Consider the following 27088-nt stretch of genomic DNA (forward strand, 5'->3'; position numbering starts at 1 on the left):
CAAGCACGTAGCCAATACAAACCTGCAGCAGGATCACCTCTGGGCTCAGGAGTGAAGCCTGGACAGCAAAGCAGTTTGAGGATGTTGGAACTTCCCTGAAAGAGGCCCCATTCCCGGGCTAACTGCCCTGGCGGCGGGAGGGGTGAGAGCCATCCCCAAGTTCCTTAGGGCTGACCCATGTCTCCTGGTGAGACCCTGCAATGATGTCCAGTCATGTCACGTAGCCTGCCCGACAACAGGAGGAATGCTGCCCCCACCACCCCTCGCTCCAGCTCTCTTGGGGCCATGCACCATCTCTGGAGCCTTCCTGGGTGGGGGGGTGCTGCAGGCCAAGTCCCTAGGATCAGCAGGGAGCCAGGACTGTGCTGCCGCCCAGCTGGGCCCATCCTTCTGGGCTGTGAGAGGGTCTTTGAATAGATCCAGGATGCGTCACCCATCTGTCACAGGATTGAGGGGCGCTGTGGTGTAAGGGCCTTTCTTATCTGGGGTTCCCCAGAGCAGAGTCCAATCCCCACACTCTCCCAGGAAACCATGGTAGGTGGGTTATGCTGGGGAAGGCCCCCTGCTGGGTGTATAGGGAGCACTGGGCAGTCAAACAGGTGAGAAGTTGGGCAAGGGATAGACAAAACAGTTCCTACTGCCTGAACCCCTTGAACACAGTACTCGGGGGTTACCTGTGCCTTAATCCTGCTGCTCCCCAGTCCTAGTCAGGCAAATCCTTAGGGTCAGCTGAACCCTGGCCAACCCAGATCAGCCTCCCCTCTCTGGATCACCTGAACCCAGTACAGTCCTGAGCATTCACTGGCAGGTCCACTGGAGCCCCGTCTTTCCCATTTAGGATACAGATGTTTGGGAGCTTGCCTGGAGTGCAAGAACTCCTATTCTTGTCAGTCTTGCTCTGAACCTTTACAGAGTTTACAGACATAAGGGCAGACATCTTATCAGGCAGCCTGGTCTCCTAAACAGCTGAAGGAGCCCAGCTGGGGGAGCTCTTAGGGTCACTCAGGGCAGTGACACCGTTCCCTAGCACTAGAGAGCCCTCACTTGTGTTGGGTGTAAACTGCTCAGGAGAAAGTCATATGCTGCCCAGCTGATTTCCCAGGGTTAGGTTTTTGTCTCTAGTGGTGGTACACCTTTACACATGACTGGATGCACAGAAAAATGTATTCTGCACGTGGATGGAGACGATTAGAGGAAACTTTGCCCCTATGGCCCTGGGTTCAGTTCAAATGGATAGTTGTTCCCCTTGTGAACATGTGAAAATGATGATTCTCACAGGACTGCCAAGATCTGAAGACAGAAGGAAAACCCAAAAGGTGGTGAGACGGGTGGGAAAGCCATGACTTGGTGGCCCCAACCAGGGTCACAGCTACCAGGGGCTAAAGTGATTATGATTTAACATCACCTTCCTTCCCAGTCATGTGATTAATACAGCTGGTTTTAGGAGCTGGAGGGAAAATGCCGAGCAAGGACCTAACAGCTCTTAATAGGAATCACCAGCAGACAGGAAAACTCCCAGGGTCACCTTAACTCTGACCCATCCCCTGAGTCCACCACCCAGGGAAAATATCGGAGGGGTAGCCGTGTTAGTCTGGATCTGTAACAGCAACGAAGGGTCCTGTGGCACCTTATAGACTAACAGAAAAGTTTTGAGCATGAGCTTTCCGGAGCAAAGAAGTTACCCTGCTCCTGGCTGGGTGGGCTCTGAAGCTCTCTGGGCTCGATTGCTCAGGCCTGCCCATGCAGTCGGCTTCCCCTTGGCTGCTTCTGCCTGCGCGGTGCAAGCAAACCCACCGCGCGCCTCCGACTCTCTGTCTACTCTGACTCTCGGGCCCCGCCTCTCTGCCCTGACAGGCAGCATCATCACCCAATGGGAGCATGACTCCGCCCAAGTGGGCGGCCCTCCAGGCAGTAGGCGGAGGAGGGGCGGGCGAGTCGGACCGAGGTGGGAACCGGGATGCGGAGCGAGAGGGGCTGCGAGGGACGGGCTCGGAGCCATGAAGTGAGTGGGGGGGGCAGTGAGGGGGAGGAGGGGCCTAAGGAGGTGGGTGGGTCGGTGGGGGGCTGGGGAGGATGCAGAGGGCAGTGGGGGGAGGGTGGGGGGCTGAGGAGGATGCAGAGGGCAGTGGGGGGAGGGTGGGGGGCTGAGGAGGATGCAGAGGGCAGTGGGGGGGCTGAGGAGGATGCAGAGGGCAGTGGGGGGAGGGGGGGGCTGAGGAGGATGCAGAGGGCGGGGGGGGCTGAGGAGGATGCAGAGGGCAGTGGGGGGAGGGGGGGCTGAGGAGGACGCAGAGGGCAGTGGGGGGAGGGTGGGGGGCTGAGGAGGATGGAAGGGGAAGAGGGGGCTAAGGGAAGTGGGAGGAGGCAGTGGGGGGCTGAGGAGGTTGTGGGGTGAGGAGCTAAGGAGGAAGGGGTTGTGAGTGGAAAGAGCTGGGGGTCTTAGAGGGCTGGAAGGAAGGGGTGGGAGATGGAGGGGGCAGGACGGTAAGGGAAGGGTGGGGGCTGAGAGTGGTTGGAGGAAAAGGTTGAGGGTGTGGAGGGGTGAGGGACGGCAGGGAGGGGAGCTGTGGGTTGCAGGGGCTGCGGGTGGGAAAAGCCCCCTGCAGCACCTAGCGTTGCATCCTGGCGCGCCCTGCGTGTGGCACAGCAGGCAAAGGGTTGGCGGATGAGCTGCCATTTCTGACCCAAGTGTTAAAGGTGTGACACTGCCAAGCTTCGGTTACCATCCTTCAGGTCCTCCAAAAATCAAACACTGGGGATACAGTTGGTGTTGCTGGAGGGAGGAGGGGACAATGATTCCCTGTCACAGTGGCAGGGCAATGGTGTATGGGCAATGCCCCCTATGCCTGTGGGCCCCTTCCTTGGGTCTGGGAGCAGGGACCTGAGTGGGTAAGATCCAGAAGTTATAGCTTGCCAGGGAAAGGATCAATCAGTGCCCTTTCTGAGCTGTACCATGTCTGCTGATCAAAACCCCAAGAGGTTTCTTGTTATTTTAAAAGTCCTCCCTGGACAAAGAAAGGAAGCCTAAAAAAGATGCTGTGTCTGGAAAACCCAGACTTATGGTAGCGCTAACCAAGCATGTTGCTGAAACATGGGAGCAGGAGGCCCCTGAAGGCCAGTGGCTGGCTGGCTTTCTGGGCAAGGGGCACACTTATGGAAGACAAGGATGTTTTTGAAACTCTTGTGAAGTTCTTTGCACCTTTGTCTGCTGGGGAGATTTCTGCTCCAGTGTACTCCACTTGGGAACAAAGATGAAACTCTGCTGGAGTTGGAAGGGGAGATGATGGAACAAAGAGATAAAGTAAAAATCCCACCCTGAGCTACTGGGACTCCTCTTTAGCCCCTCATCAAAACACCATCTGGAAGATAACAACATGAAGCAGTCCTGTGATGAGGAAGATTGTACCTTGGGCATCTGTTTGCGTTCTTTGCACGTGTCACTGAAGTAGGGAATACAGAAGTGGATGGAAGAATTCACTGAACCCGTAGGTTCCTTACAGTCAGCTGCAAAGGAAGCTGATCTCTCAGGGTGTGAAAGCCAAGAATTGTCCCAGATCAATGGCTGCCTACGAGACTGGACACCGGGATTGACGACCAGCTTCCCTTGTTGCTGGGAGCTGCTGGAGCAGGATGTTAAAGAGCTGGGGAAGTGGGAGCAGGCAGAAGACATTTGCAAGTGACACAGTTAGCTCAGTAAAGACAGAAGACTAAAGGGAACTTCAGAGGGACCTGACCCAGCCAGGGAGTGGATGGCCCAATGGCACGTGGGATTCCCTGTCTATAGATGCAAAGCAATGAACGATGGACAGAATGAGTTACCTGTTTGTACATCTGACAATCTTAAACAGACTGCGTCACTTAAGATGGACCCAGACATGGCTATAGATGGCTCCACAGAGACCTTGGCTTAATATGCAGATGTGGTCAAGAAACCAGACAGAATGTCACCAGCCCTAAGGACTGGCGAGTATTTGTATGCCTCCATAGAAATCAGCAGTGTGGCTTCATCTGGCCAGGTGCAAGGTCCGTCAGCCTGTCACATGCAGAATGGCACAGAACAGGGAGGAACCATCAGCCTGGAAAACCTTCCCTGCAATGAGAAGGCAAAAAGTTGGGAGGAGTTCCCTTAGAGACCGATAGGAGAGGCCAGAATAACGGTCTATGCAACCCTGACTGGTCTAGAGGAAGGAGATTCTGCTCTCCCTGCACAAGGACAAAGGAACGTTCCATGGAATAGGAAGGTGGCAAATTTGAAACCAATAAAAGAGAAAACACACAAGTAGCCTGTGGAGTTCCTTGCCACAGGTTGTCTTTGGGGCCCAGAGTTCAGCAGCATTCAAACAGGACTAGATGTTTTCATGGAGTAGATAGCGAGGCTGCTTGCCCGAGCCAGGCTGGGGCAGGCAGAGGTTCCTGCTGGAAGTCCCACTGCTTAGAAATGGAGGAATGCCCTGGGAACAGGCAGAGGAATTTGGTGGTGCAGTAGGGCTGGGCAGAGGTGGGGAGGGAGGGCAGGGGACGGGTGTTAACTCTGCTTGCTTATTTCTGCCCCTCACCTCTGCCACCTCACCGTGCTAGGGAGCCCCATGTCGTGATGGTTCAGCTGCATTCTCTGACCCTGTGACTTGATCTCGTTGTCAGGCTGAACATCGATGGGCTGCTGGTGTATTTCCCCTATGACTACATTTACCCCGAGCAGTACTCGTATATGCTGGAGCTCAAAAGGACGCTGGATGCCAAGGTCCCTTCTTCGGGGGTAGAAGAGGAATGTCTGCGTGGTGGGGGTGGGCACGGGCACTGCAGGGTGCTACATCTTGCTTATGAGTGGTGCTCGCCACCCCTGGAGCCTGAGGTCTGGTTGTGGGGGCAGAGATCATTGGCTGGGAGGTGTCCTCCTGTCCTCCACCCCCAAGTGGGACTCTGTACCTGTGCTGTCCAGGCTGCTGTGCTGGGAGGGACCAGTGTGGCCCAGTCTCTGTGGTCCTTCTGCTGCTCTCAGACTCGCTTCTGTCCTAGGCCTGGTGACTTTGGCTCCCAGGGCCGCCTCTTGCAGGACTCTTGCTGTCTCCCCTCTGTTCCTTACTGAGGCTCAGCCTCCTTTGCCAGCCCCCTCCCTGCCGCTGGGGGCTCCCTGTGTGACTGCTGTTCCTCTCTCCCAGGGCCATGGCGTGCTGGAAATGCCCTCTGGGACTGGAAAGACCATTTCACTTCTGTCGCTCATTGTGGCCTACCAGCGGGTGAGTGCCAGGCAAGACCTGGGGGCAGAGGCTGCCAGGTCCGGGTCCTGGGAGAGGCATTTCCCCCAAGCCCAGCGTGGGGCTGACCCAGCCCTGGCACTGTCCTGCAGACCTCATGAATAGGTCTGGGCTGGAGCCTTGTTTGGGGGCTGGAGCTGCCTTGATCTGGGGGCTCTGGCGGTTGTGGGTCAGGACCTCCTCTGTGCAGGCTCCACCCTTCTGCTCTATGGCCTGGTGGGGTCCTCACAGCAGCCTTGGACCAGCCAAGCCCCCGTTCCACACAGCAGTGCAGGTTCCCCATCTCTCTCCCCAGGCCTATCCGCTGGAGGTGACCAAGCTGATCTACTGCTCCAGAACTGTGCCCGAGATCGAGAAGGTGACTCGGGTGCGGGGAGGGAGCGGGGGCCTGTATGTGGTGGGACCCTCTGCCCCACATCAGGAAGAGCATCATTGTTGGGGTGGGAGGATTGCGGGGGGGGGCTTTGCTGCCCAAGGGGGAGATGTTTGGGGTGACGGGGTGGGGGGATTGTGACAGGGCTTCCTGCTGTCCTGGGATGGAAGGTTTTTTGGGGTGCTCACAGCAGGGCCCCTCACCACCTTCACACCCCCTCCCCCTGGCTCTGACAGGTCATTGAGGAGCTACGGAAACTCCTGAATTTCTATGAGAAGCAGACGGGGGAGAAGCTCTCCTTCCTCGGCCTGGCTCTGAGCTCCAGGAAGAACCTCTGCGTCCACCCCGAGGTGAGTCTGTCCTTGGGTCCCTGGCTGTGGAGCACACTCCCTTGCAGGCACAGCGAGGAGCTTGGGGCTGGGTTGCCTTCCGCGCCCGCTGCCCCAGTGCCAGGCTCTCCCATTGAGGGACGTGCCCTGGGCAGAGGCCGAGGCTGCTGCATGGAGTGTGTGTGGAACTGCTGCCTCCTACCCTGGGTGTGGTGCTGTATTCCCCAGGGCTGTCCTGTGGGGACGTGTCCCAGCACGCACTGTGCTGACAGCTGCTCCTTGCAGGTGAGCTCGCTGCGCTTTGGGAAGGAAGTGGATGGCAAGTGTCTGAGCCTGACGGCGTCCTACGTGCGGGCGCAGAAGCAGCGGGACAGCTCCATCCCCTCGTGCCGCTTCTTCGAGGTAGCAGGGCTGTGGGCGAGGGGAAGCCCCTCGCAGCTGCGGGGCCAACCTTTCCAGGAGGGGCGAGGTGGGGCCGGGCTTTGACACGCCAGCTGAGCGTTGCTGGGACACGCCCCAGGGTGCGAGGCCTCTCGCTATCACCTGCCAGTGCGCGCAGGAGCCTCGTTGGCACCGGCCAAGCTCTGCACAAGCTCTGGCAAGTTGTGCCGTGCTCCTGCAGGCTGGCGATGGGCACCCGGCAGCCGCTGGTGCCTGGATGCTCAAAACATCCACGGATCTGCTGGGCCAGGGACGATCCCGGGTGCGTCTCTGCACTCCCTTGGCACGCAGCCTCCGTATTTGATCTTAGGCCTGAGCAGGGGGCTGCTGGCAGCTTCCTGGAGCTCGTGTGGTCTCGGTGGGTTGGTGGCCCCTGGTGCCAATGGACTTGCACTGTAAGGCACGTGATACCCAGCTGCTGCCAGGACAGACTCAGGGTCATGGACTTCCAAGGCTTCTGCTCTCTCTCGGCTCCATATGGTCCTTGGGAGGAGTCCCCCTCTGTGCGACAGCCCTTCTCAGGGGTCCACTCTCTTTTGGGGGCTAAGCTGTAGGATCCTGTCTCCTGGAACTGCACCCCTGACCCATCAGCACGTGTGTCTCCTGTCATGGGCCCCCTTGGGACACCTGGGGCCTTGAGTCCCAGAGAGAACAACGCCAGTCTGATCTCTAGACTGGAGTGACTCAGCCTGTGTAAAACAGGAGAGTTTATGGAGCACCCGAGCGCAGAATTGGAAGCTCTCAGCGCCTCCCTCCGTGCAGCTGGTACATCCAGGTCTCTCCTGACCTGCAGCCAGGTGGCCTCTGGCTGTGTTCTCCCCAGTGCAGTGGAAGTATCTCGTATCACCTGCCCCAACAGCTCCTCCCCTGTCCGTTGTCTTCAGCCTGTCCTTCCTTCCCTCTCTGGCTGGAGTCTGCAGGTGGGAGCCTGACCCCCTCGCTCCGCAGCCCAGCGTCCTCCCGCTGACCAGAACCAGCTGTGACTTTCCAGCTGGGTCTTCTCGTCACGAGCTGGTCGTTGGGGTGTCCGTTCACTCCCCGGTCCTCTGGAACACCAGCCTCTCCCACCACCTCCTTAAACAAGTAACATCCAGAGACAGAGTCCCACCCCCTTGGAGAAACAAGGGAATCCCCTACTTTGTCACAGGGGGCTGCTATCCCCTGCCTAGGCTGACCCTGCGCATCTCCTGCTGAGACCGGCAGTCCCGACCTCGCCCACTGTCCTGTGACCAGCCGGCTGTGGGGCATCACTAGGGACAGCACACGCCACCCGTTGGTGCAGAGTGGTGTAAATATCAGATCCCAGTGATCCCTGTAAACCCGTTTTTGCCCCTTATCCCCTCAGCTAGGTGACACCCGGGGGTCTGCCCTGCCCAGGGGAAGGCTCCAGGCCCCAGTGGCCAGTCTGGGTTACCGGTGAAGAAGAGACCCTTCTGCTGCCCGTGCTGAGATGGCTTTTGCCCTCAGTACTGGTGGGAGGTGTTCCCCGTGGCCTGCTCAGAAAGGTTAAAGGACAGTGAGCGGAGCGGGGATGGTACAGGAGGGGGCTGAGGAGGGGGGAGCAGCCCCTGGGGATGGGTTGGCCCCAGGGTTGGAGCAGCAGAGGCGGAGGGGTGTGGGCCTGGGTGGCAGGAGGCCCTGATATGCTGCGTGCTGTCTCCCTGCAGGAGTTCGACGCCCATGGGCGACAGGTGCCCATCCCCTATGGAGTCTACAACCTGGACGATCTGAAAGAGTACTGTCGGCAGAAGGGCTGGTGCCCATACTTCCTTGCCCGCTACTCGGTACGTGGCGGGTCCCTCCCGCCTTGCTGGGCCCCAGCACGTGGGATCGGAGGTTTCCTGAGAGCTGGGGGTGCTCTGAACCCCGGAGAGCAAACCCTCCTTCCCTGCAGGCAGCTGGGCACGGGGTGGGCCAGCTGAGAGCTCATCTTAGCACTGCATGTGGACAGGAGGGGGCTATGTGATGCCCCATCCTCCCCGCAGGCACAATACCAACCTGTCCTCCCACTCGGGTGGCTCCGGCCTGCTCTGCCCCTCCAGCGGGGTACTCCTGTGCTCTCCAGTGCTGGTAGTGACCCGTTGGGTGGCGTGGGTCTGTTCCTGGGTGAGTGAGGTCCAAATCAGGCCCATGGCAGGCCCAAGGGGGCTTGGGCCAGGGTGGCTGCCTGCCTGCTGTCAGGGCAGAGGCTGAAACTGAGGCAGGTCTGGCCCTCCAGGGCTGTGTGTTCTCAAAAGGTCACAGCAGGAGCTGACCAGGGCCAGGCCTGGTCTGGGCGGTGCCCCACAGTGGTGACTCAGCCCCCCTGTCCCTGAGCTTTCCCCGTGGGAGATCCGGGCATTCCCTTCTCTCACTGCCCGAGGCCCGTCCCACCCAGAGCTTCCTGCCGTGGCGTCAGGGCCATCGAGTGCTGTGTGGCTGCCGGCCATGCCGAGGCCATAGCCCAGCTGGTCTTGGTGCAACCCTTCCCAGCTGTTGCCGTGGGTGTGGAGCCTCTGTCTTGCTCAGGGGCTGCTGGCTTTTGTCCCTCAACGGCTCACCAGGGAAGTTGCCCAGCCAGGAGCTGCCTGGCTCAGGGACCCTGGTGACGAGGTGTTGTGGATATTAACCATTTCCTTCCTTTGGTCAGATCCTCCATGCCAACATTGTCGTGTACAGTTACCACTACCTGCTGGACCCCAAGATTGCAGACCTGGTGTCCAAGGAGCTGGCCAAGAAGTCTGTGGTCGTATTTGATGAAGCTCACAACATTGGTACGGGGGGTGGCTGACCCTTTTGTGGGGCGAGCTGTGCCACGGGGGAAATGGGTTTCCTGGGCGGGTCCTTCCTGCCCTTCTGTCGTCGGGGCCCCTGATGGGAGCAGCTGGCAATGTTTCCTCTAATTTTTTTTTGTCCATGTGTGGACTTTTCCATCCAAGTATGGAATAAATTTTGTTAAGTGCACTGAGGCATGTGTAAATGTGCACCACCAGGGGAAACACAAACCTAGCTGTGGGCATTCTGCTCATCAGGTGGGCAGCACTGGAATCTCTCCTGCACGGCCACACAAGTGCCCAGCTGACAGGGAACACGGGTGGCTGCGCCCCTTTTGCTGGCACTGCAGGTCTTCTCCCTGCCCACTTGGCTGGCATGCTTTCCTAGGTGGTTTTGAATGTGCTAGGGCAGCGGGCTGGCAGCGATCCTACCACCAGCACCCTGGGACTGATTCCCCTCCTCATCCAGGCCTGGATGGCTCCTGCAGTATCCGTCCTGGACTACCAGCCTCCCAGGGAGATGCGGGGGGGGGAGCCACGTACCCTTCCCATCTCCCTCCGCTTCATCAGCACTTCTGTGCCCATGAGGTGCCCCATCGCTTCTGGCTGTCCCCTCCCTGCTTGGACCCTTGCAGACCGGTGCCTGTTGCGTCGCTCTGGTTGGATCCAGTGCCCTGGGTCTGCTCCGTGGTGTCTGAATGTGGCCTGGGTCAGGGCATCCCTGACTCCTCTGCCGAGTCCCTCCTGTCCTCGGGTCCTGTTGTGACTCGTGCCACCTGGCTCCTGCCCTGCGAAATGGGACGCTTCTCTCACCCGAGCTGGTGGGGGACTGCCCTAGCACCCGCGGGAGGGAGTCCTGGTCTCAGCCTGTCACAGCTGCTGCCTCCTCTGGGACATGGGAGACGGAAGCGGGTCTGTGTGCAAAGGCTGGTCTCTGCCCCTGTTCGTTACTGCCTTTTCCCTGTCCCCCACTCGCACAACCGACTTGGCCTTTCACTCAGCCTGGAGGGGCATCTGCCCAGCCTGGCCCCTCGCTGTCCACCTGGGGTTTAGTCCCTCCCCAAAGGCCCCTCCAAGGGTACCCTGCCTGCTGGGTACCCTCGGCAACCAGGTGCCCTGTTCCTGCAGACAACGTGTGCATCGACTCCATGGGGGTGAACATCACACGCCGGACGCTGGATCGCTGCCAGGCCAACGTGACCACGCTGCAGGCCACCATCCAGAAGTGAGTGCCCTCCCTGCCCCCCCCCCCCCCCGTGCCCTCCTGGTGCCCCCCACCCCCAGCTCACAGGCACCAGTGCCCTTTCAGGATTAAGGAGACGGATGCCCAGAAGCTGAAGGAGGAGTACAGGCGGTTGGTGGAAGGGCTGAGAGAGGCCAACATTGCTCGGGAAACGGACGTCTACCTGGCCAATCCAGTGTTGCCAGATGCGGTTCTCCAAGGTGGGCCTTGCCAGCTGCTGTGGGGGGTGCCATTGCTGGGGACCAAAGGGAGCTGGCTGGCCCGGGGTGGAGGGCTGAGCCTTTTGCTGCTGTGATGCTGATCTAATCCCGAGCCAGGGACTGGCTGACCTCAGAGGGGCAGGAGACAGGTGGGGAGTGGGATACAGCATCCATTCCACCTCTGGCTGGCTGACGTTGACTTGGAGGCTGTTTCCCCTGGTGTGGTATGAGAGCTGAGCTGCTGTTTCTCAGCCCTCTCCTTGGACTCATGGAGTCCAGCCCCGATTACTGGCGCAGGCCCTGCAGGTGCAGGCAGGGGGCCATGCATGTCCAGCATGGACTTGGGCCTGTGCCCTCTTGGCCCAGGGCAGAGGGAAGGCTGGGCAGCAGCAGTGTCCAGGGGTGTGCTCAGCCTGGCTGTGGCTCCCGTGTGGGTAGGGCAGGGGCAGGCTGTGGGTTGGGGTGAACACGTGCCCCTTGCAGAGGCCGTGCCTGGGAACATCCGGACAGCCGAGCACTTTGTGGGCTTCATGAAGCGCTTCCTGGAGTACCTGAAGTCGCGGCTGCGGGTCCATCACATGGTGCAGGAAAGCCCCCCCTCCTTCCTCAAGGACGTCTTCGAGAAGGTGTGCATCGAGCGCAAGCCACTGCGGTAAGCAGCCGGCCTGGGCCTGTCCCTGTCCCCGTCCCCCTGCCAGCTGGGCCTGGCCTGCCCCGCTAAACCACTTCTATCTGGTCTGCCTGGCTCAGGCTCTGAGCCTGCTCCTCTGCTCTGCGTCTCGGCCTGGCCTGGCCGGCCCTTCTGCTCTTTGCATGACGTGCAGTCGCCCCTCCAACATGGGGGCCGGCAGCTCTCGACCCTTGTGCTGGCCAGGGTTTGGTTTGCTAAGTCCTGCCCCCTGCCCTCTCCTGCCGGCCGCAGGTTCTGTGCTGAGCGGCTGCGCTCCCTGCTCCGCACGCTGGAGATCGTGGACCTCACTGACTTCTCTCCCATCACCCTCATCGCCAACTTCGCCACGCTGGTCAGCACCTACTCCAAGGGTAAGGCGCTCCCTGCGCCCGGGAGCCAGGGGTCGGCTCATGGTGTGCACGGCCTGGTGGCTCCCCTGTGCTTTCTTTCAGTCTGAGGGGCTCTGCCCCGCCTTGCAGGGAGCTGAGACTCCCAAGCATGCCCTACTCTGGGTACAAAGCCTGCAGACTGCTGTTGGAGGGAGAGGCAGGTGCTGGGACCAGCCTGGAGCCCCCCACCCCCCGATCCCTCAGCATCAATGGCTGGGGTTTGGGGGTGGCCTTCGAGCGCCTCTCACGAGGGTGGGCCGGGGCAGCGGCTCGTGGCTGCAGTAGGGCTGCAGTACGAGTGGGGAATCTTCTGAGTCTGGCTGGGTGCCCCAGCAACATGCCAGAGTGTCTTGGGTGCGTGCTGCGTGGGCAGGGCGCTGGGCTGCCAGTGTGTGCCATGTTTGCTGCAGGACAAATGGGGGCTCAGCCTGCTTCTTCCCCCAAACGGGGCTGTGGCTCGGCCGGCCACCTCGCAGGCTCGGGGCAGGTAGAGGGAGATGCAGAGGGGCACAGCTCAGCTTGACCAAGTGTGGAGGCTCCCCGGGCCAGACCCCAGCCTGTGCCCTCAGCAAAGCCTTGGTCTCTCCGCCCCATGCCAACCCAGCGCTTGGCTGGCACTCCAGCAGCAGCATGGCCCCAGGCAAAGAGCCAAGCCCGGGCTCACCTTGGCCCCTCTGCCTTGGAGGAAGCAACGGCCATTGTCAGGCCCTAGAGGAAGCAGAGAGCATGAGGGGGCTACACATCTGTCTAGGCCAGGGCGTGCTGGGGAGAGCAGCGAGTGGGACTGGCCGCATGTCTGGGCCTATGGTGTGTTGGGGGATTAGCCTGCAGGGGCCAAGGTGCCCCTCTATGCTGGCAGCAGAATATGAATGCCAGATTGTCACGGAGCTGGGGGTGGGGGGTCCCCAGGCCCTGCCCCCCGGCTGCAGTCAGACGCGGCTCTCGCTCAGCTGGGAGAACAGACGGGTTATGAGGCGACAGGGACGCAGCCCAGAACAGACTTGTTGGCTCAGAAGCAGTGAGTGGAATCTATCTTGGGGAGGGGGGCGCCGAGGGGTCCCCAGACCAGGCTCCGGCCGCCTTCCTCCCTCTGCCGCCAGCTGAGGCTGCCCCACTCGAGCCCAGTTCCACTTCTACCCAGCCGGGCTCCTCTGTCCTATTCCTCGGGGTCGGGGGGAGGGAGTGACACCTGGTTGCTTAGGTTACGGAGGCCGTGGAGGGCCAGGGCCTGCGTGCGGGAAGTCACCACGCCAGAACTCCCATTTCCAGCTATGCACTGATGCTGCGTCTAGGGAAACTGAGGCACCCGCCTGGAGTTCCTCCAGGCCAGTGGGAAACACAGGCCACCCCACCAGGGGAGGAGAATCCCCACTTCGGCACCCGTGTGAGTTCAGCCCCAGGGGTGCAGCAGCCTAGGCTCTGAGCAGCTCTCTGCCCTGTGAGCCCCCGGCCTGGGGGTTGCGCACGTGGATGGAGCCTTCGTGGCTGCGTGGGGGTGACCTGCCCTGGGGGAGACGGGTGCAGCCCTCCTCCAGCACTGCCCCCCAGCACAAGGCACCTCGCCGGCTCCTCTGCTAGTGCGGGGGGTGGGGCCCAGGCAGGCCGCGGGTGTACCGGGGGCAGGCAGCGCTCCGGACCCGGCTTTCCCATTCATTTGTCTGCCTCCAGGGCTGGTTCCTCCAGAGCTCAGCTCTCGGGCGAGCAGTGGGCGGTTGCAGCCACCACAGCAAACCTGGTCCAGCTGCGCGTCGCTTTGCTTTGCGCTTGAGAAGCAGGGCCCGGGCTCAGGCATGTGTGGGGAACGTGAGTCCCTCCCGGCTGCAGCCTCTGCCCGTAGCAGCGTCGTGCGCAGAGCTGCCGTTTCCTCCGTTACTGGCCGGCGAGCGACTGGTTTCCAGCTGGCTCCTCACGAGGCGTGTGGGGTGCAGAGCTCCTTACAGCGGGGGCAGGGAGCGAGTCCCGGCTGCAACAGGCCAGTGCTGTGGGGCAGGCCCCAGAGCAGCGAGGTGTGGGGGATTGAGTACGGGGCTAGTGACCTGGTGGCACAAGGGGCTGGGGGAGGGAGCGCCCATTGGAAGATGTGTTGAACTGCAGCTCATGAACTTACTGCCCTGGAAGCCTGGCAGCAGCACTCCATGTCCTGCTGCTTGCTGTTGGGGGGCGGCGGGAGGGGAGCAGCAGGACGCTGCAGCCTCAAGGGGGGGTCTGCGCTCGGTGGTGGGGGGGTCGGGCGCCCCCAGGGCTTGGCACGAACGGAGATCCGGGTGGCTCGTTGACGCTGGTGGCTCCGCTCCGCAGGCTTCACCATCCTCATCGAGCCCTTCGACGACAGGACCCCCACCATCGCCAACCCCGTCCTGCACTTCAGGTGAGTTGGGGGGGGCCCAGCCGGGGAAAGGCCACGGGCTGCCGGGGGCCGTGGGGGTGGGGCTGCTGTTGGGTTCCTCTTCCCCCAGCCCTTGTCCTGTCCTTCCAGCTGCATGGACGCCTCCATCGCCATCAAGCCAATCTTCGAGAGGTTCCAGTCGGTCATCATCACGTCGGGGGTAAGGGGCAGCCTGGGGGGAGCTGGGCCCAGGAAGCCCTGCAGCCAGGGTCTGGAGGGTGCCCACGATTGGCCTTTGCTCTGGAGGGCGGCTCTGCCCATCCTCAGTGGGGGCTGCTGCCTCTCCTGGCCTGGTGCCTTTGGGGCAGCTCCCCAGCATGTGCCGTCACGTGGGCCAGCCTGGCTTCTCTGTCCCCCGCAGAACCGGCCTGGCCTGGGCTCAGGCTGAGTTCTGGGGGCACATGGCTGGAGCCCTCTGCTGCCCCGGCTTGCAAAGAGCCTGGGGCCTGGGCTGCCAACCCTGTTCTGAGAGCCCCGCTTGGCTCCCGGGGGCTCTGCTTGTGAGGCACCCGGGGAGCAAAACGCTGCCCTGGCAGAGCAGAGACCTCGGAGCTGTCTGTCGCAGGCCTCTCTGCTCGGCCACCCATTCGTCACCAGGCCTGGGGTGAGGCTTGGAGGGGCTTGTCTGGGAACAGCAGCCCCCAGCTCATGCTGCGCCCCATCTCCATATAGACACTGTCCCCGCTGGACATATACCCCAAGATCCTGGATTTCCACCCCGTTACCATGGCCAGCTTCACCATGACCCTGGCCAGGACCTGTCTCTGCCCCATGGTGAGTGGGCAGCTGGGCTGGCTGGGGTAGCTGCAGGGGGGCTATACGTGGGGTGGGGGTCTGCTGAGCTTCATGATCCTCCATGTCTGGGCAGTTGCTGGGCACCTCATGGCCCCTGCCTGGAGCAGCTCCTGGGTGGCTGTGCCCAGCCCTGCTGTGGGCAGGGGCCCCTCATCAATGTCCCCTTTTCCTTTCAGATTGTGGGGCGAGGAAATGACCAGGTGGCCATTAGCTCCAAGTTCGAGACCCGTGAGGACATTGGTAGGGCTGCTGCTGGACATTAGCCTGCGGGAGGGCGTGGGGCTCCCACCCCCAGAATTACCTCACCTCTGGGCAGCTGGGGGGGTGGGGTGAGGCTGCCTTGCTGGAGCTCCTCCCTCTGCCTTGGCCCTGTGGGCAGAGTTGGAGTCCTGCAGCGCCAGCCTGGGTGGGGTGGGGCAGCTGTCTGCTCCCTCTGTTCTGCTGGGGTTGGGAGGGGACCCTGCTCTGAGGTAACGCCACTGGGCCCACCCGTCCCCAACCATGTGGTGTGAGTGAGCTGGTGGCCTTGCTGGCCATGGGACTCAGGGCGGTTCCAGGGCCATGGCCCTCCCCCCATGGCCTTCTGGCACTGGGGAGCTGATAGTGCCCCCCGCCCCCATGCTGGCTGGGCCTGCCCCTAGCATGGGTCACATTTCAGCCCTGTTCCTGCCCTGTCGTGGCCCTGGACTGACAAGACCCTCCCTGCCTGTTTGCAGCTGTGATCCGGAACTACGGCAACCTGCTGCTGGAGATGTCTGCGATTGTGCCGGACGGCATCGTGGCCTTCTTCACCAGCTACCAGTACATGGAGAACATCGTGGCCTCGTGGTACGAGCAGGTGCGTACAGGGGTTGGGGGACCATGAAATGCAGAGGGCCCTGCGGTCTGGCCTGGTGCGGCTGGAGTGGTTAGTGGGTGGAGTGGCCTGGGGTCATGTCAAGGGATTTGCCTGCTCCGCTTGCCTGCCAGAAATCCTGGACTTGTCCGGGGAGCGGGCGCCTGCTCTGGCCCTGCCAAAGCCCAGCCGATGCGGAGGCAGTGTGGCAGGGCCTGGGCTGTGGGCACCGTGTTGGGGGATTCCTACGCTGAGTTGTGTTAACACCACGAGCTCTGGTGCTGAAGGGGCAAACCCAGCACCTCTCCAGGCCCCTGCCAGCCCGGCTGGGTGTCGCTAAGGGAAGCGGGCCAGGAAATGGCCTGTCAGAGGGTCTAGCAGGGAATGGCTGGGCAGGGCCGTCTTAGCTGGATCTGCTGCACATCACCCCTGCTGGTGGGTTTGCCCTGAGCTCCAGCCCTGCCTGCTCACACCCCGTACCAGCCTGACGGGGCAGTGAGCCAGAGTCTCACCTCCACCTGCAGTTCTCCTGGGGCTCCCAGCCTGTCCCTGGCACGGCATCCCCCCTCCCTCAGTCCTCTGAGAAGGGTTGGGCCTCCCATCCTGAGCCCTGTTTACAGTTCTGGGGAAGGAAAGGGAAGGGAAGGAGGGAGGGGTGATGGGTCCTGCAGCACCTCCCCTGCCTGGGTTGGTTTCCAGCAGAGCCACCCCGGCCAGATGCTGCAGCCCCTGCTCTGTGCTGGAGCAGCCTCGTCCCCCCTTCTGTGACCAAAGGGGAACGCGCTGCTCCCTCCACAAAGCTGGGAGCAGGACTGGAACCTGCTGTGGGCCCCAGCGAAGGCTGGGCCTGCTGTGCCTCCTGGCAGTCTGACCCCTCCCCACAGGGCATCCTGGAGAACATCCAGCGTAACAAGCTCATCTTCATTGAGACGCAGGACAGGGCCGAGACCAGCATGGCGCTGGAGAAGTACCAGGAGGTTGGTGGCCGTGGCTGTGGGAGCTGCGCCCAGTCCTGGTGCTGGGGAGGGACGATGCAGAGGGGAGTCAGTTCCCGGGCCAGGCACGTTACGGGGGTGCGCCGCTCCAGCAGCATGGCTGAGCCCTGCTCTGCTGGTTACGGAAGGCCGGGGCGCTCCCAGCATCATTTCCCAAGCAGCCTGTAGCCCTTGGGTAGCTGGGCTGGAAGACGGCAGCTGGACTGCGCGTGACCCAGTCACGGCCGTGGGAGACTCCTAGGTGCTGTTCTTGCTCCCGGACTTAGCCCTGGCTTCTCCTGTGCAGCCCAGCCCGGGGGCAGGTCCCAGCCCGGCCTCACCCCTGTTTGCATGCAGGCCTGCGAGAACGGACGGGGAGCCATCCTGCTGTCCGTGGCCAGGGGAAAGGTGTCCGAAGGCATCGACTTTGGTGAGTTGGCTTCCTGGGAAGCCCATCCAGTGTCACCCTGTGGGCCTGCCCTCTCCCTCCCCCCACCGCCTGCCAGCCCTTCAGTGCTGCACAGGGCCAGGCCTCTGGTCTAAGGAGTGGGGGCTGGGAGCCCTGAGCCCTTTCGAATCTCTAGGCCCTGCTGCAGTTGGAGGGTACAGGAACTGCTCCACTTACTCTTCCCAAGCCCTGTGTGGGGCTCCCCCCTTGCCCATGGGTGGGTAACACTGACCAGGCAGAGTTCTCCCTGCCCCTGGTGGGTACGTGGCATGCAGGACTCTGCCCCGTAGGATACTGCTGTGCCCTAGCAGGGCTCCCCCTCGGTGCCAGGGCAGAACCTGGCAGGCAGGGCTGGGCTGAGGTGCCCTTGAGCCTGTCCTTTCTCATGCTGGGCTCCCGCCCAGACCCCTTGCGTGGCACTGGGTTGGGGGCTGGATGGCAGCCTGACCCCCCCCCCGCCTGCCCTTGCAGTGCATCACTACGGCAGAGCTGTGATCATGTTTGGTGTTCCCTACGTCTACACCCAGAGCCGCATCCTCAAGGTGAGCTGGTCCTGCCGGGCGGGGCCCTGCCCCTCTGCGCTGGGGGGTGGGGGATTTTTCCTGGCAGCCGCCGGCCAGGCCAAGCGGCTGCACATGCAAGATCAGCCTTGGGGCTCCAGCCCCACTCTGAATCTGAGAGCATTGCAGGAGCCTCAGCCCAAGGCCACCTCCCGTCCCCTGTAGCTGGTCGGGGCTGGGGGTGAGCCCCAGCCTCCTCTCGCCCTCAGGCGCGGCTGGAGTACCTGCGGGACCAGTTCCAGATTCGGGAGAACGACTTCCTGACGTTCGACGCCATGCGGCACGCAGCGCAGTGCGTGGGCCGGGCCATCCGCGGCAAGACGGACTACGGGCTCATGGTCTTCGCGGACAAGGTGCGTGGGCAGGCGGAGGCAGCACGCTGGGCTGAAGATCTGAACAGCCCCGGCGCTGTGGCCTCCTACCCCACCCTTCCTTCCCCTGCGTGGGCCGTGGCTCAGGGGGTACCGGGGGGGGCTCTCGTTGGTAGCGTTTTGCCCGGGCCGACAAGCGGGGGAAGCTGCCACGCTGGATCCAGGAGCACATCACGGACGCTAACCTCAACCTCACGGTGGACGAGGCCGTGCAGGTGGCCAAGTACTTCCTGCGCCAGATGGCCCAGCCCTTCCACAAGGTGAGCGCAGGCTGGGCGGGGGAGCTAAGGCACCTGCTGTACAGCCAGGCCGAGCCTGGGGGCTTCCCGCGAAAGCGGCTCGTGCCATGGGGCCTGAATGGCCCTGGAGCCAGGAAGCGGCTGGAGGCTCCAGCCAGGCCCTGCTCTGACAGGCTGTGCGCTTTTGGCAGGAGGACCAGCTGGGCCTGTCCCTGCTCACGCTGGAGCAGCTGCAGTCCGAGGACATGCTGCACAAGATTGAGCAGATCGCGCAGCAGGTGTGAGCTGGAGCAACGGCTGCGCGGGACGTGGGCCCCTGTGATGTGCTGGCCCCGGGACTGTTTTTTTTGATACGGGCTTTTATATGGGAAGTGACTGTCTGGGACACAGCAATAAAAGTCAGGACAGAGCCTGTCTGCTGTGCAGTGCTGGAGAGCAGCCCCCTTATTCCTCCAGGGCACCTGGCACTGCAGCTGAGTCTCACTGTGTCCAGGTATCTCCTGCTGCCTGGGGGCAGGGCTGGGGTATTCCCCCAGCTGCAGGATTTTCACTGGGGTGCTCAGGCCTTGCTGCTTGCCTGAGCTATGCCTGGGGCAGGGGAGATTGCTGGCCTGCGGGGCACCCGTGCCATCCTGCTGCCTCCCACAGGCGCCTGGAGAGGAGCTCTGAGAGGGAACCCCAGCCAGCTGTCCCCAAACACCTTTATTCACTGTGTGCCTCTTCTGCTCTCCTATAAATAGAATAAATAGCGAGCCCCGGTCAGTGCAGGCAGGGGCGTTAAGGCAGCTGCGGCAGGGCCAGACCTGGCCCATGGGCTTCCTGAGAAAGCAGCTTGTGCTACGGAGCACGGCCCAGCAAGGGCCCAGCCATCTCTCTCCTAGGGTAGGGGCACATTCAGAGCAGCCAGCCAGGGCCGAGCTGGGGGCCGGCTGGACAGCAGTGCCCCTGGCTCTGCACGCCGGAGAGATATCAGGCAGCAGTGGGGAGACACAGGTGCCTCAGCCTGCGCTGGACAGAGAGCTGCTGCTGGAGCTGAGATTCCTGCTGGCCACCTGTAGAAGGGAAGAGGGGGGAACAGGGAGTTAAGGGGTGCTGGGGCGGGGGCCCAGGCTGCAGACAGAGGCTCCCTGGGGGACCAGGAGTGGTTCTCACCGTGGGGAAAGCTGCTGGGGCCGCTGGCCTTTCACCCAGGTGCAGGACGTTCAGAGAGCTGGCACGCTTCATCCTGCGGGAGAGAGCGTGGGGTGAAGGGAGCAGCCCGAGTCGTGGCTCCTGCCTGGGGGCAGCTGACTGCAAAAACAGGGGGTGTCCACCCCCCAAGTGACCTGCAGGCTGGAGCTGACCCCTGGCAGAGGAGAGCCTGGGTTTGACCGGTCCCCCCCAACCCTTCCAGCTAACCATTGGCCCTGTCACCCCTGTGGGAAAGGGGAGCAACCACCTCTGGGGCATGCGAGGGGGACTCTGCAAGGCTCTGCTCCTAGCCCCCTCAGCTGCTGTAACCAATGCTCCCTCTAATCTTTTCCACCCATGTGCAGAATAAATGTTACTGGCACTGGGGCATGTGCGAATGTGCACCACCCAGAGCAAGCAGAACCAGGGCTGGGGGCGCACTGCTTAGCGGCTGGATGGCATTTGAAGGGCGCTGGAGCAGCTGGCCCAGCTTACACAGGACGCTGGCGGGAATGAGCCAAAGGCCAGGGGCATCTCACCGGCCAGGGGCATCTCACCAGCCACAGGCTCCAGGACTCTGGCAGGCCAGGGGCTGGTGGGAGAGCCCAGGCAGCTGGCACTGGGCCCCTCACAGGGGCAGGGTGGGAGCAGGGGGACCCTTTACCCAGCCTGGGGCTCGACAGCCCGCACACTCTCGCCTTTCAGCCGGGAAACGAGCTTCTCGCTGCCGCGCCGGATGGACTCCCGCAGCTTGGAGAAGGAGCTGCTCCGCCACAGGCTGCCCAGGGCGTCCTGGGGGAGACAGAGCTGGGTGCACAGAGCTCCCCCAGGGAGCCCCCCAAGCCCCACTTCTCGCCTTGTCCAAGGCCAACGATGGCCCCACTCCCCCCGCAGCCCTGAGACTCCCTTCCCCCCACCCCTCTCCCAGCACCAGCCCCAGCACTTACCTGGCTCAGGGGTTCTGCACGGCTCTGGCCTGCTGAGGGGTCACCTGGATAGGGGGAGAAGGACACAGGACTGAGTCCTTGTCCCTGGAGCCCCACTACCCCAGGGGAAGGCAACTCCCCCTCACCCCTGCTCGGTGCAGCCTGGCCCTGCTGCCGGGCAGCCCTCTGCCCCCAGGGGAGCCAGGTGGCCTCACCGTGACGGGCAGCTGCCAGCTCCTTGTTGTGCAAGGTGAGGATCTCCTTGTACAGCTCCTCTGCCTGCTGGTACTTGCCCTGCTTCAGGTAGGAGGTGGCCTGTGGGGGGAAGGGAGTGTTACGGGGAGATGGGCCTGTTCCCCCTGGAAGGCCAGGCCAAGGAGCAGGGGGGAGGTCAGCCCCCCTCCTGCAGTGCCACCTGCCCACACTGATCACAGCAAGGCCAAGCTAGCAGCCCCCCCCTCCAGGAGTGACTGGGGCCCCTTCTCCCACTCTTAACCTCTCCCCCGGCGCAGTCAGGGGCCCTTCCCCCACCTCCCTCCCCCAGAGGCAGGTGGGGCCCTTCCCCCACCCCCAGCCCCCTGACCAGGTTGTTCTTGGTCTTGGCCACGGTGGGGTCGTGGGGGCCCAGCTGGCTCTGGTAGATGCGCAGCGCCCGCTGGTAGTAACGCTCCATCTCCTCGAACTTGCCCTGGTTCTGGCACAGCAGCGCCAGGTTGCTGAGCTGCTTGGCCACGTCGGGGTGTGCGGGGCCCAGGACCTGGTGGGGGAGGGAGAGGCAGCGCGTCAGGCCCGGGGCCGGCAGCGGGAGTGGGGCCGGCGGCCGGCAGGGGCAGCCTTACCTTCTCCCGGATGGCCAGCGCCCGCCTGCACAGGGGCTCCGCCTCCTGGTACTTGCCCCGCTTGCCGTACAGCACGGCCAGATTGTTCAGCGTGGCAGCCACCTGCCAGGGGAGGGGCAGCGTTAGGGCCCAGCACAGCAGCACCGGGGAGGCGGGGGGGGCCCTCCTTCCTGCCGGGAGCAGCCCCTGCCTGGACCTCCACCCCCAGCCTGGCCTCTCCCAGCAGGGGGCGCTGGGACGGGGGCAACCCCTGGCTTCTCCATCCCCCTGCATCTTCCAGCAAGAGGTGCTCAGGGGTGGGGGAGCTCCTGCTATGGGGCTCAGTGGCAGCACCCCCTGGTTATGCCAGCCCCCACCTCTCCCAGCAGGGGGTGTTGTGAGATGCATGAGCTCGGGGGGGGGGGAGCTCCTAGCTACTCAACTCCTGGCTTCTCCAAGCATGGGGGCTTCCCCTGTTTATGCCAGCCCCCGCCTCTTCCAGCAAGGGGGCATAGGGGGGCATCCCCCAGCTTCTCCAGCCCCCATCTCTCCCAGCAGGGGGCATGGTGGGGGGAGCCCCCAGCTACACCAGTCCCCACCCACCCAGCAGGGGGTGTTACAGGGAGCTCCTGGCTTCTCCCAGCAGAGGGTGCTGGGGGGCAGCCCTGGCTATGCCAGCTCCAGCCTCTCCCAGCAGGAGGTGCTGTGGGGAGCAGGGCAGGAACCAGCTGAGGGCAGGGCAGGAATTCCTGGCCATTCCAGCCCCCGGCCTCTCCTAGTAGGGGGTGCTGGTGGTGGGGGAGCTCCCAGCTACTCCAGCCCCACCCTCCCTGGGGAGTCAGGGGGCAGGTTGGGGCTGATGGCTGTGGGGGCAACTCCCAGCTACTCCAGCACCAGCTTCTCCTAGCAGGGGGGCTGAGGGGAGCTCCCAGCTTCTCCAGCCTGTTCCAGCAGGAGGTGCTGTTGGGAGCAGAGGGGGGGGGCACAGGCTGCGGGTGCTCCTGGCTGCGCCAGCCCCTCCCCGCAGTGGCGCCGGTGGGGAGCAAGGCCAGCATGCTGGCTGATGGGGGCCCGTCTGTGGGTGCTGGTTGGCAAAGGACATGGCTCTCCAGGATTCAGGGCATGCGTCTGGAAACCCAGCTGCACCCAAGAGCCACCAGGATGGGCGGAGGCCCTTCCTGCTTCCCAGCAGCCTCTGGGGGACCCACAGTCCCAGGGTGTCTGACCTAGGGAGCTTCCTTCCTCACCGCCGGGTGCTCCACGCCCAGGGTCTGCTCCCGGATGTCCAGTGCGTCATTCAGCAGGTCCGTGGCCTCCTTGTACTTGTTCTGGTCCCTGCAGAGGGCAGCAGTGTCGCCAAGGTGCATGCCCCGCTTTGGCCTAGGGCAGGGACCCTGGGGCCACTCCCCCCTCCAGGGCTCATGCTGACAGCATCCTTCAGTGCCGGAGGCAGCGCTGCCCCATGCCAGGCGGGGGGAGAGGGGCTGTGAGCTCTGTGGCCTGTGCCATGAATCAGCTAAGAGCAGTGTTCCCTCCGAGCTGAGCTTTTGAGAGTCAGGTGCTGCCCAGCTGATTAGCAGAGCACCCACGGCCTGTGTTTCAGTGGGTGGTGCACATCAGCACATGCCTCAGCACACAACAAAATTTATTCTGCACACAATGGAAATAGTGAACTGGAATGGTGGCCAGGAGCCCATGGGGACGGGGACAGGCCCATGGCCCTCACCTGTACACCAGTGCCAGGATGTTGAGCATGGTGGCCACGTCGGGGTGGCTGTGCCCGGAGCTCTTCTCCAGATCCGCCAGGGCCTGCTTGCAGAGTGGCACTGCCACCTCGTAGCGCCCCCGTGAGGCGTACTGGATCACCAGGTTGTGCATCGTGCGCAGGCGTGCCGGGATCTCGTAGCCACCCCGCTGCGCTGCCGCCACAGCCATGCTGATTGGCTGGCTCCCTGCGGAGAGCCCCGGTGAAGGCAGATGTCTGCAAGCCCCCCCACCCCCTGCCCCAGCAGCCTTCTGCGCCCAGCCACGGGGCCGAGTGCTGGGACAGACTGAGTCAGCCCCCCACCCCAGCCTCCCCTGGGACTGATCCTTGGGCCTAGCATAGCCCCATCTCACCCCCTGCTTGCACCCCCCCCAGAACCATCCAGGTGGCTACTGCAGGTGTGTCTCTCATTGCTCCCCAGCTGATGAAGCTCAGCCAGGGGAGGCCGCTACACCCCTGGGCTTCCCTCCCCTGCCACCCCAACCCTGCTTTCCCCTCCCCCAGGTCCCCTTCATCTACCCCACCCCCATACTGGCCCTCCTCTTGCCCCTGCCCCAGGATGCTGGACTCAGCACCTAGAGCTGGGTGGATGCTCCCATCGTGGCTGTGCTGAACTTCAGGGCAAGGGCTCTAAAAGCCCATGGGGGAGGGGGGAGAAATTAGATGCCAGGAAGCAGCTGTCCCTAGGGATGGGGGCAGCCCCGGGGCCCTATGGGGAGCATGCAAGCCCTGAGCCACCCAAAGAGCATCTGGTCCTGCTTTCTGGGTGGCTCAGAGCCCTTAGGGTTTGGGGCAGATGGGGAGTGCTCTGTGATGGGTAGTGGGGCCAGCAGCTGAAGCTTCCATACAGCAATGCCTCCCCTGATGCCCTGTCCCAGCCTGGGCAGGCCAGGTGTGTAGAGAAGCTGGCTCTGCCCAGGCTGAGATGGAGCACAAGGGTGGGCAGGCTCACAGGCAAGCAAGCGTTGCAGGGCAGGGGCACAGGAGGGCTGGCCAGGTGGAGGGCCAGGGCACAGGCAGGCGAGCTTTGCAGGGTAGCAGGGTGGGTGCCCTGGAAGGCAGGCAGAGGGGGCCAGGGCCCTGGAACTTGGGGAAAGTGAACCAGAGCAGGTGCACGGCAGCTGGAGCAGAGAGGAGCTGGGGGGTTTCACAGGACAGGCGCATGGGGTGGGGGTGGGCTGGAGCAGAGGAGGGCAGGCAGGTGGGCATTGCAGAGCAGGTGAGGTGGAGGCCCAGGAAGGGACACTGGGTATGGCAGGGCAGATGGAGCAGGTTCAAATCTTGGGGTGCTCTGTTTGCACTGTTAACATTAAATCACGCTGGCAGAAACAGGCAGCCAGGTCGCTGCTCCCCGAGGGCAGAACCAAGGTGCTGAGCCCATTGGGCCTGCTGGCTCCAGGGACGGGGGCCAGCAGGAAGCACAGGATGCAGGGCAGTGAGCCAGCCCTGAACCCACTGCAGCCCGTGCCCCACAGCTCCCCAGGCAGGGCCCCTGGCACATACCCTGCCGCTGCTCCTCCTCATCGCTGGCAAACAGGGAGACCAGGCTGTCCTTCCGCCACTGGGTATCCTCCAACTCTGGCTGTGGGTATAGGCAGGGAAGCTGGGGCTGAGCACTCCTGCCCCACCGTCCAGCACCCCACGTGCCTGAGCTCCCCTCATCAGAGCCCTGGCCAGCCCCCATCTACGGCAGAGATCTGTCCCACGCTGCTGCTGGGCCAGGCCTGGCCCTGTCCTGCCCTGCAAAGTGGGACCTGGGTGCTGTGCAGCCAGGGAGGCCGCCGCCACCACCCAGTGGGGGGAGTCTGGGACCCCCTGTTTCTCTCCCTTCCCGCCAGCCAGGGGCATCCGAGCCCCTCCTGCTCCTCTCCCCTCCCCCACCCTGCTGGTGCAGGGGAGCGGGTGTGACCCCACCTGCTCCTCCTTGGCGTCATACTGCTTCAGCTGGTTCATGAACTCCAGGTGCTTCTTCTCCTCCTCCAGCTGCGCCACCGTCTCCTCGCTCTGCTGCAGCCGCTCCTGGGTGACCGCCAGCTCGTCCCTCAACCACAGGTTCTCCTGGCCGAGCCGGTTCACCTGCGCCCACAGCTTCTGCTTCTCGGCCTCCAGCGCCCCCATGTGGGACGACAGCGCGATCAGCACCTGGGCAGGACAGGGCGCAGCTCAGCGGGGAACCCCGTCCCTGCCTGCTGCGCTGGCCACCGGCCATTGGGAGCACCCCCGTGGGATGCCAGGGTGGGCATAGCCTGGAGCTCCCCCCACAGCTGGTGCCTTCCCGTGCCCCAGAGTGCCCCCTGCTGGGACAGGCCATGCATGGCACAGCCAGGACCTCCCTCCACAGCCAGCTCCTGCCATTCCCCCACAGCGCCCCCTGCTGGGAGAAGCTGAGCTGGGGTAGCCAGAAGCTTCCCTACCCCCCGGGCCCCCACAGCACCCCCTGCTGGGACAGGCCATGCATGGCACAGCCAGGACCTGCCATTCCCCCACAGCGCCCCCTGCTGGGAGAAGCTGAGCTGGGGTAGCCAGGAGCTTCCCTGCCCCCCGGGCCCCCACAGCGCCCCCTGCTGGGAGAGGTGGGACTGGAGTAGCTGGGGGCTCCTGCCACAGCTGCAATACAGCCCAGCCGGTACCTTCGCCTCACCAAGCCCCAGCTCGAGGCGCTCCAGGGACTTGTGGACCAGGTCGTACTTCTCCTCCAGGAGCTCCAGGGCCTGGCTCCCCAGCAGCTCCTCCTGTCCGTGGCCTTGGAGCAGGGCCTCCTGCAGCTGCTGCGCCAGGGCCCTGTTCTCACTGCGCAGTGCCTCAAGCCCCTTCGTCACCTGCCGCGTGCCGGCCACGATGTCGTCAGCTGTCATGCTCCCCAGCTGGCTCTCGCTGGCCTCCACCATCAGGGACATGGCACAGCAGAGCCTGCAGAGAGAGGGTGTCCTCAGCACTGGCTCCTCTGCCCCTGGCCGGGCAGCTCCTGCACCCGTCTCCCCTCAAAGGTGCAACTCTCAGCCCCCGGAGCTGGCAAAGCTGCAAGCAGGCGACCTGCCCAAAAGAGGGGCAAGAGCTGGGGACAGGGAATGAGCCTGATCCTTCCATGTGTGGGGCCCAGCGGGGCAGGGAGACAGGCACCTCCAGAGAGACCCCTATCTCCAGGGAGGCTGACGGGCACTGGGGCAGCAGAGAGGGACCGAGCTCAGATGGGCAGGACGGGAGCACCAGGGTGTAGTCCAAGTGGATGAGGATGGGACCAGGGCCTGCGCCTCATGGCCAGCCCAAGCAGGGCTGGGCCCAGAGCGGTGCAGGGGTGTAAGGGCCCCGCTCGCTCGCAGCTTTGATGCCACGTTCCTCTCCACCTGGAGAACCAGTCCCACCAGCCTGACGCACAGCGAGACGCCTATACCAACCGGCCCGGCCTGCAGCAGGGTGGGCGCGGCCCAGCCTCCCAGCGGGGCACAGAACCAAGCATGCCTGGGCAGGGGGCACACGTGAGCAGCACACCTGGCCTGTGCACAAGCATGTATACACACTCCACCCTGCACTCCCGCCACAGGGCACACCTACACAAACGGGGCACACTTGTGAGCTGCACAACCTACTTGCACACAAGCACACCCCCCATGCACCCCACACTCCAGCCCGAGTACACACCGAGCCAAAAGGGTCACACGGGTGCCCGGCCACAGCTTGGTACCCGCCCAGGGCACAGTCTCACGGGTCACTACGGGGGGGGGGGGTGTGCAAACAGGACCGGCACGCCCGTCTAGCCGTACGACGCACACCTGCGCCAGTCGCAGGGCACGCGCACAGAACCCGTGCACACACGACCCGTGCAGAGAGGCAGGGGTGCACGCGCACAGGACCCGTGCAGAGAGGCAGGGGTGCGGGTGCACGCGCACGCGCGTGGGTTACGCGCTCGCCCGCATCCAGCCCCAGCGCTCGGGTCGGCCCGGCCGCGGGGGTCCGAGCTGCAGAGCCCCCAGCCCCGCCGAGACCCACCTGCCGGCCGAGCCGGAGCATCCGCCGCCTGCGCCGCGCCCAGAGCCGCTGCCCTGCCCTGCCCCAGCTCATCGCTCACCTGGTGCTGCCATGGGCGGCCCCACAATGCACCGGGCTCCACCCACCTCCCGGGCGGGGCCAGATGCCCCCCCCGGCTGCGT

General features: G+C 63.5%; 2 protein-coding genes across 7 annotated transcripts; one reads left to right on the top strand and one right to left on the bottom strand.

The window, feature by feature from the left end:
• Window positions 1–1929: 1929 nt before the first annotated feature.
• ERCC2 (ERCC excision repair 2, TFIIH core complex helicase subunit) lies at window positions 1930–18674 on the top strand. 3 transcript variants are annotated; one of them, XM_075016059.1, is made up of 23 exons: window positions 1930–2002; window positions 4642–4741; window positions 5160–5237; window positions 5551–5613; window positions 5865–5978; window positions 6243–6359; window positions 8066–8182; window positions 9028–9151; window positions 10280–10376; window positions 10461–10594; window positions 11078–11246; window positions 11517–11635; window positions 13952–14021; window positions 14130–14199; window positions 14712–14813; window positions 15011–15074; window positions 15551–15672; window positions 16554–16646; window positions 17001–17073; window positions 17563–17633; window positions 17861–18004; window positions 18139–18282; window positions 18453–18674. In XM_075016059.1, the coding sequence occupies exons 1-23, from the start codon at window positions 1998–2000 to the stop codon at window positions 18543–18545; spliced, it is 2283 nt and encodes a 760-aa protein (XP_074872160.1). In that variant the 5' UTR covers window positions 1930–1997; the 3' UTR covers window positions 18546–18674. The 3 variants fall into 3 exon arrangements, with proteins under 3 accessions (XP_074872160.1, XP_074872161.1, XP_074872162.1); XM_075016060.1 differs by lacking the exon at window positions 16554–16646; XM_075016061.1 differs by lacking the exons at window positions 18139–18282; window positions 18453–18674 and having other exon boundaries at window positions 16951–17073; window positions 17861–17998.
• Window positions 18675–18957: 283 nt separating this feature from the next.
• Window positions 18958–27035, bottom strand: KLC3 (kinesin light chain 3). Of its 4 annotated transcripts, none has more exons than XM_075015945.1 (13): window positions 27007–27035; window positions 25571–25850; window positions 24855–25082; window positions 24444–24522; window positions 22902–23127; window positions 22423–22510; window positions 21197–21298; window positions 20941–21114; window positions 20573–20672; window positions 20379–20422; window positions 20096–20223; window positions 19414–19486; window positions 18958–19313 (listed from the first exon to the last, which is right to left on the bottom strand). In XM_075015945.1, the coding sequence occupies exons 2-13, from the start codon at window positions 25835–25837 to the stop codon at window positions 19260–19262; spliced, it is 1563 nt and encodes a 520-aa protein (XP_074872046.1). In that variant the 5' UTR covers window positions 25838–25850; window positions 27007–27035; the 3' UTR covers window positions 18958–19259. The 4 variants fall into 4 exon arrangements, with proteins under 4 accessions (XP_074872046.1, XP_074872045.1, XP_074872047.1 ...); XM_075015944.1 differs by having other exon boundaries at window positions 26928–27032; XM_075015946.1 differs by lacking the exon at window positions 20096–20223 and having other exon boundaries at window positions 26928–27032.
• Between the last annotated feature and the right edge of the window lie 53 nt (window positions 27036–27088).

This window comes from Carettochelys insculpta, chromosome 22 (genome assembly GCF_033958435.1).
Source record: "Carettochelys insculpta isolate YL-2023 chromosome 22, ASM3395843v1, whole genome shotgun sequence".
In the NCBI taxonomy this organism is placed as follows: domain Eukaryota; kingdom Metazoa; phylum Chordata; order Testudines; family Carettochelyidae; genus Carettochelys; species Carettochelys insculpta.

Bases quoted from the DNA above. Each gene is read 5' to 3' on its own strand.
- KLC3 (XM_075015945.1), bottom strand. From the start codon at position 25,837: ATGTCCCTGATGGTGGAGGCCAGCGAGAGCCAGCTGGGGAGCATGACA. The intron at 21,115-21,196 runs GTAAGGCTGCCC...CTCCCCCACCAG, and splicing joins CGCTGGCCATCCGGGAGAAG to GTCCTGGGCCCCGCACACCC. The intron at 20,673-20,940 runs GTCAGGGGGCTG...TTCCCCCCACAG, and splicing joins CCAAGACCAAGAACAACCTG to GCCACCTCCTACCTGAAGCA.
- ERCC2 (XM_075016059.1), top strand. The intron at 5,614-5,864 runs GTGACTCGGGTG...TGGCTCTGACAG, and splicing joins CTGTGCCCGAGATCGAGAAG to GTCATTGAGGAGCTACGGAA. The intron at 9,152-10,279 runs GTACGGGGGGTG...CTGTTCCTGCAG, and splicing joins TGATGAAGCTCACAACATTG to ACAACGTGTGCATCGACTCC.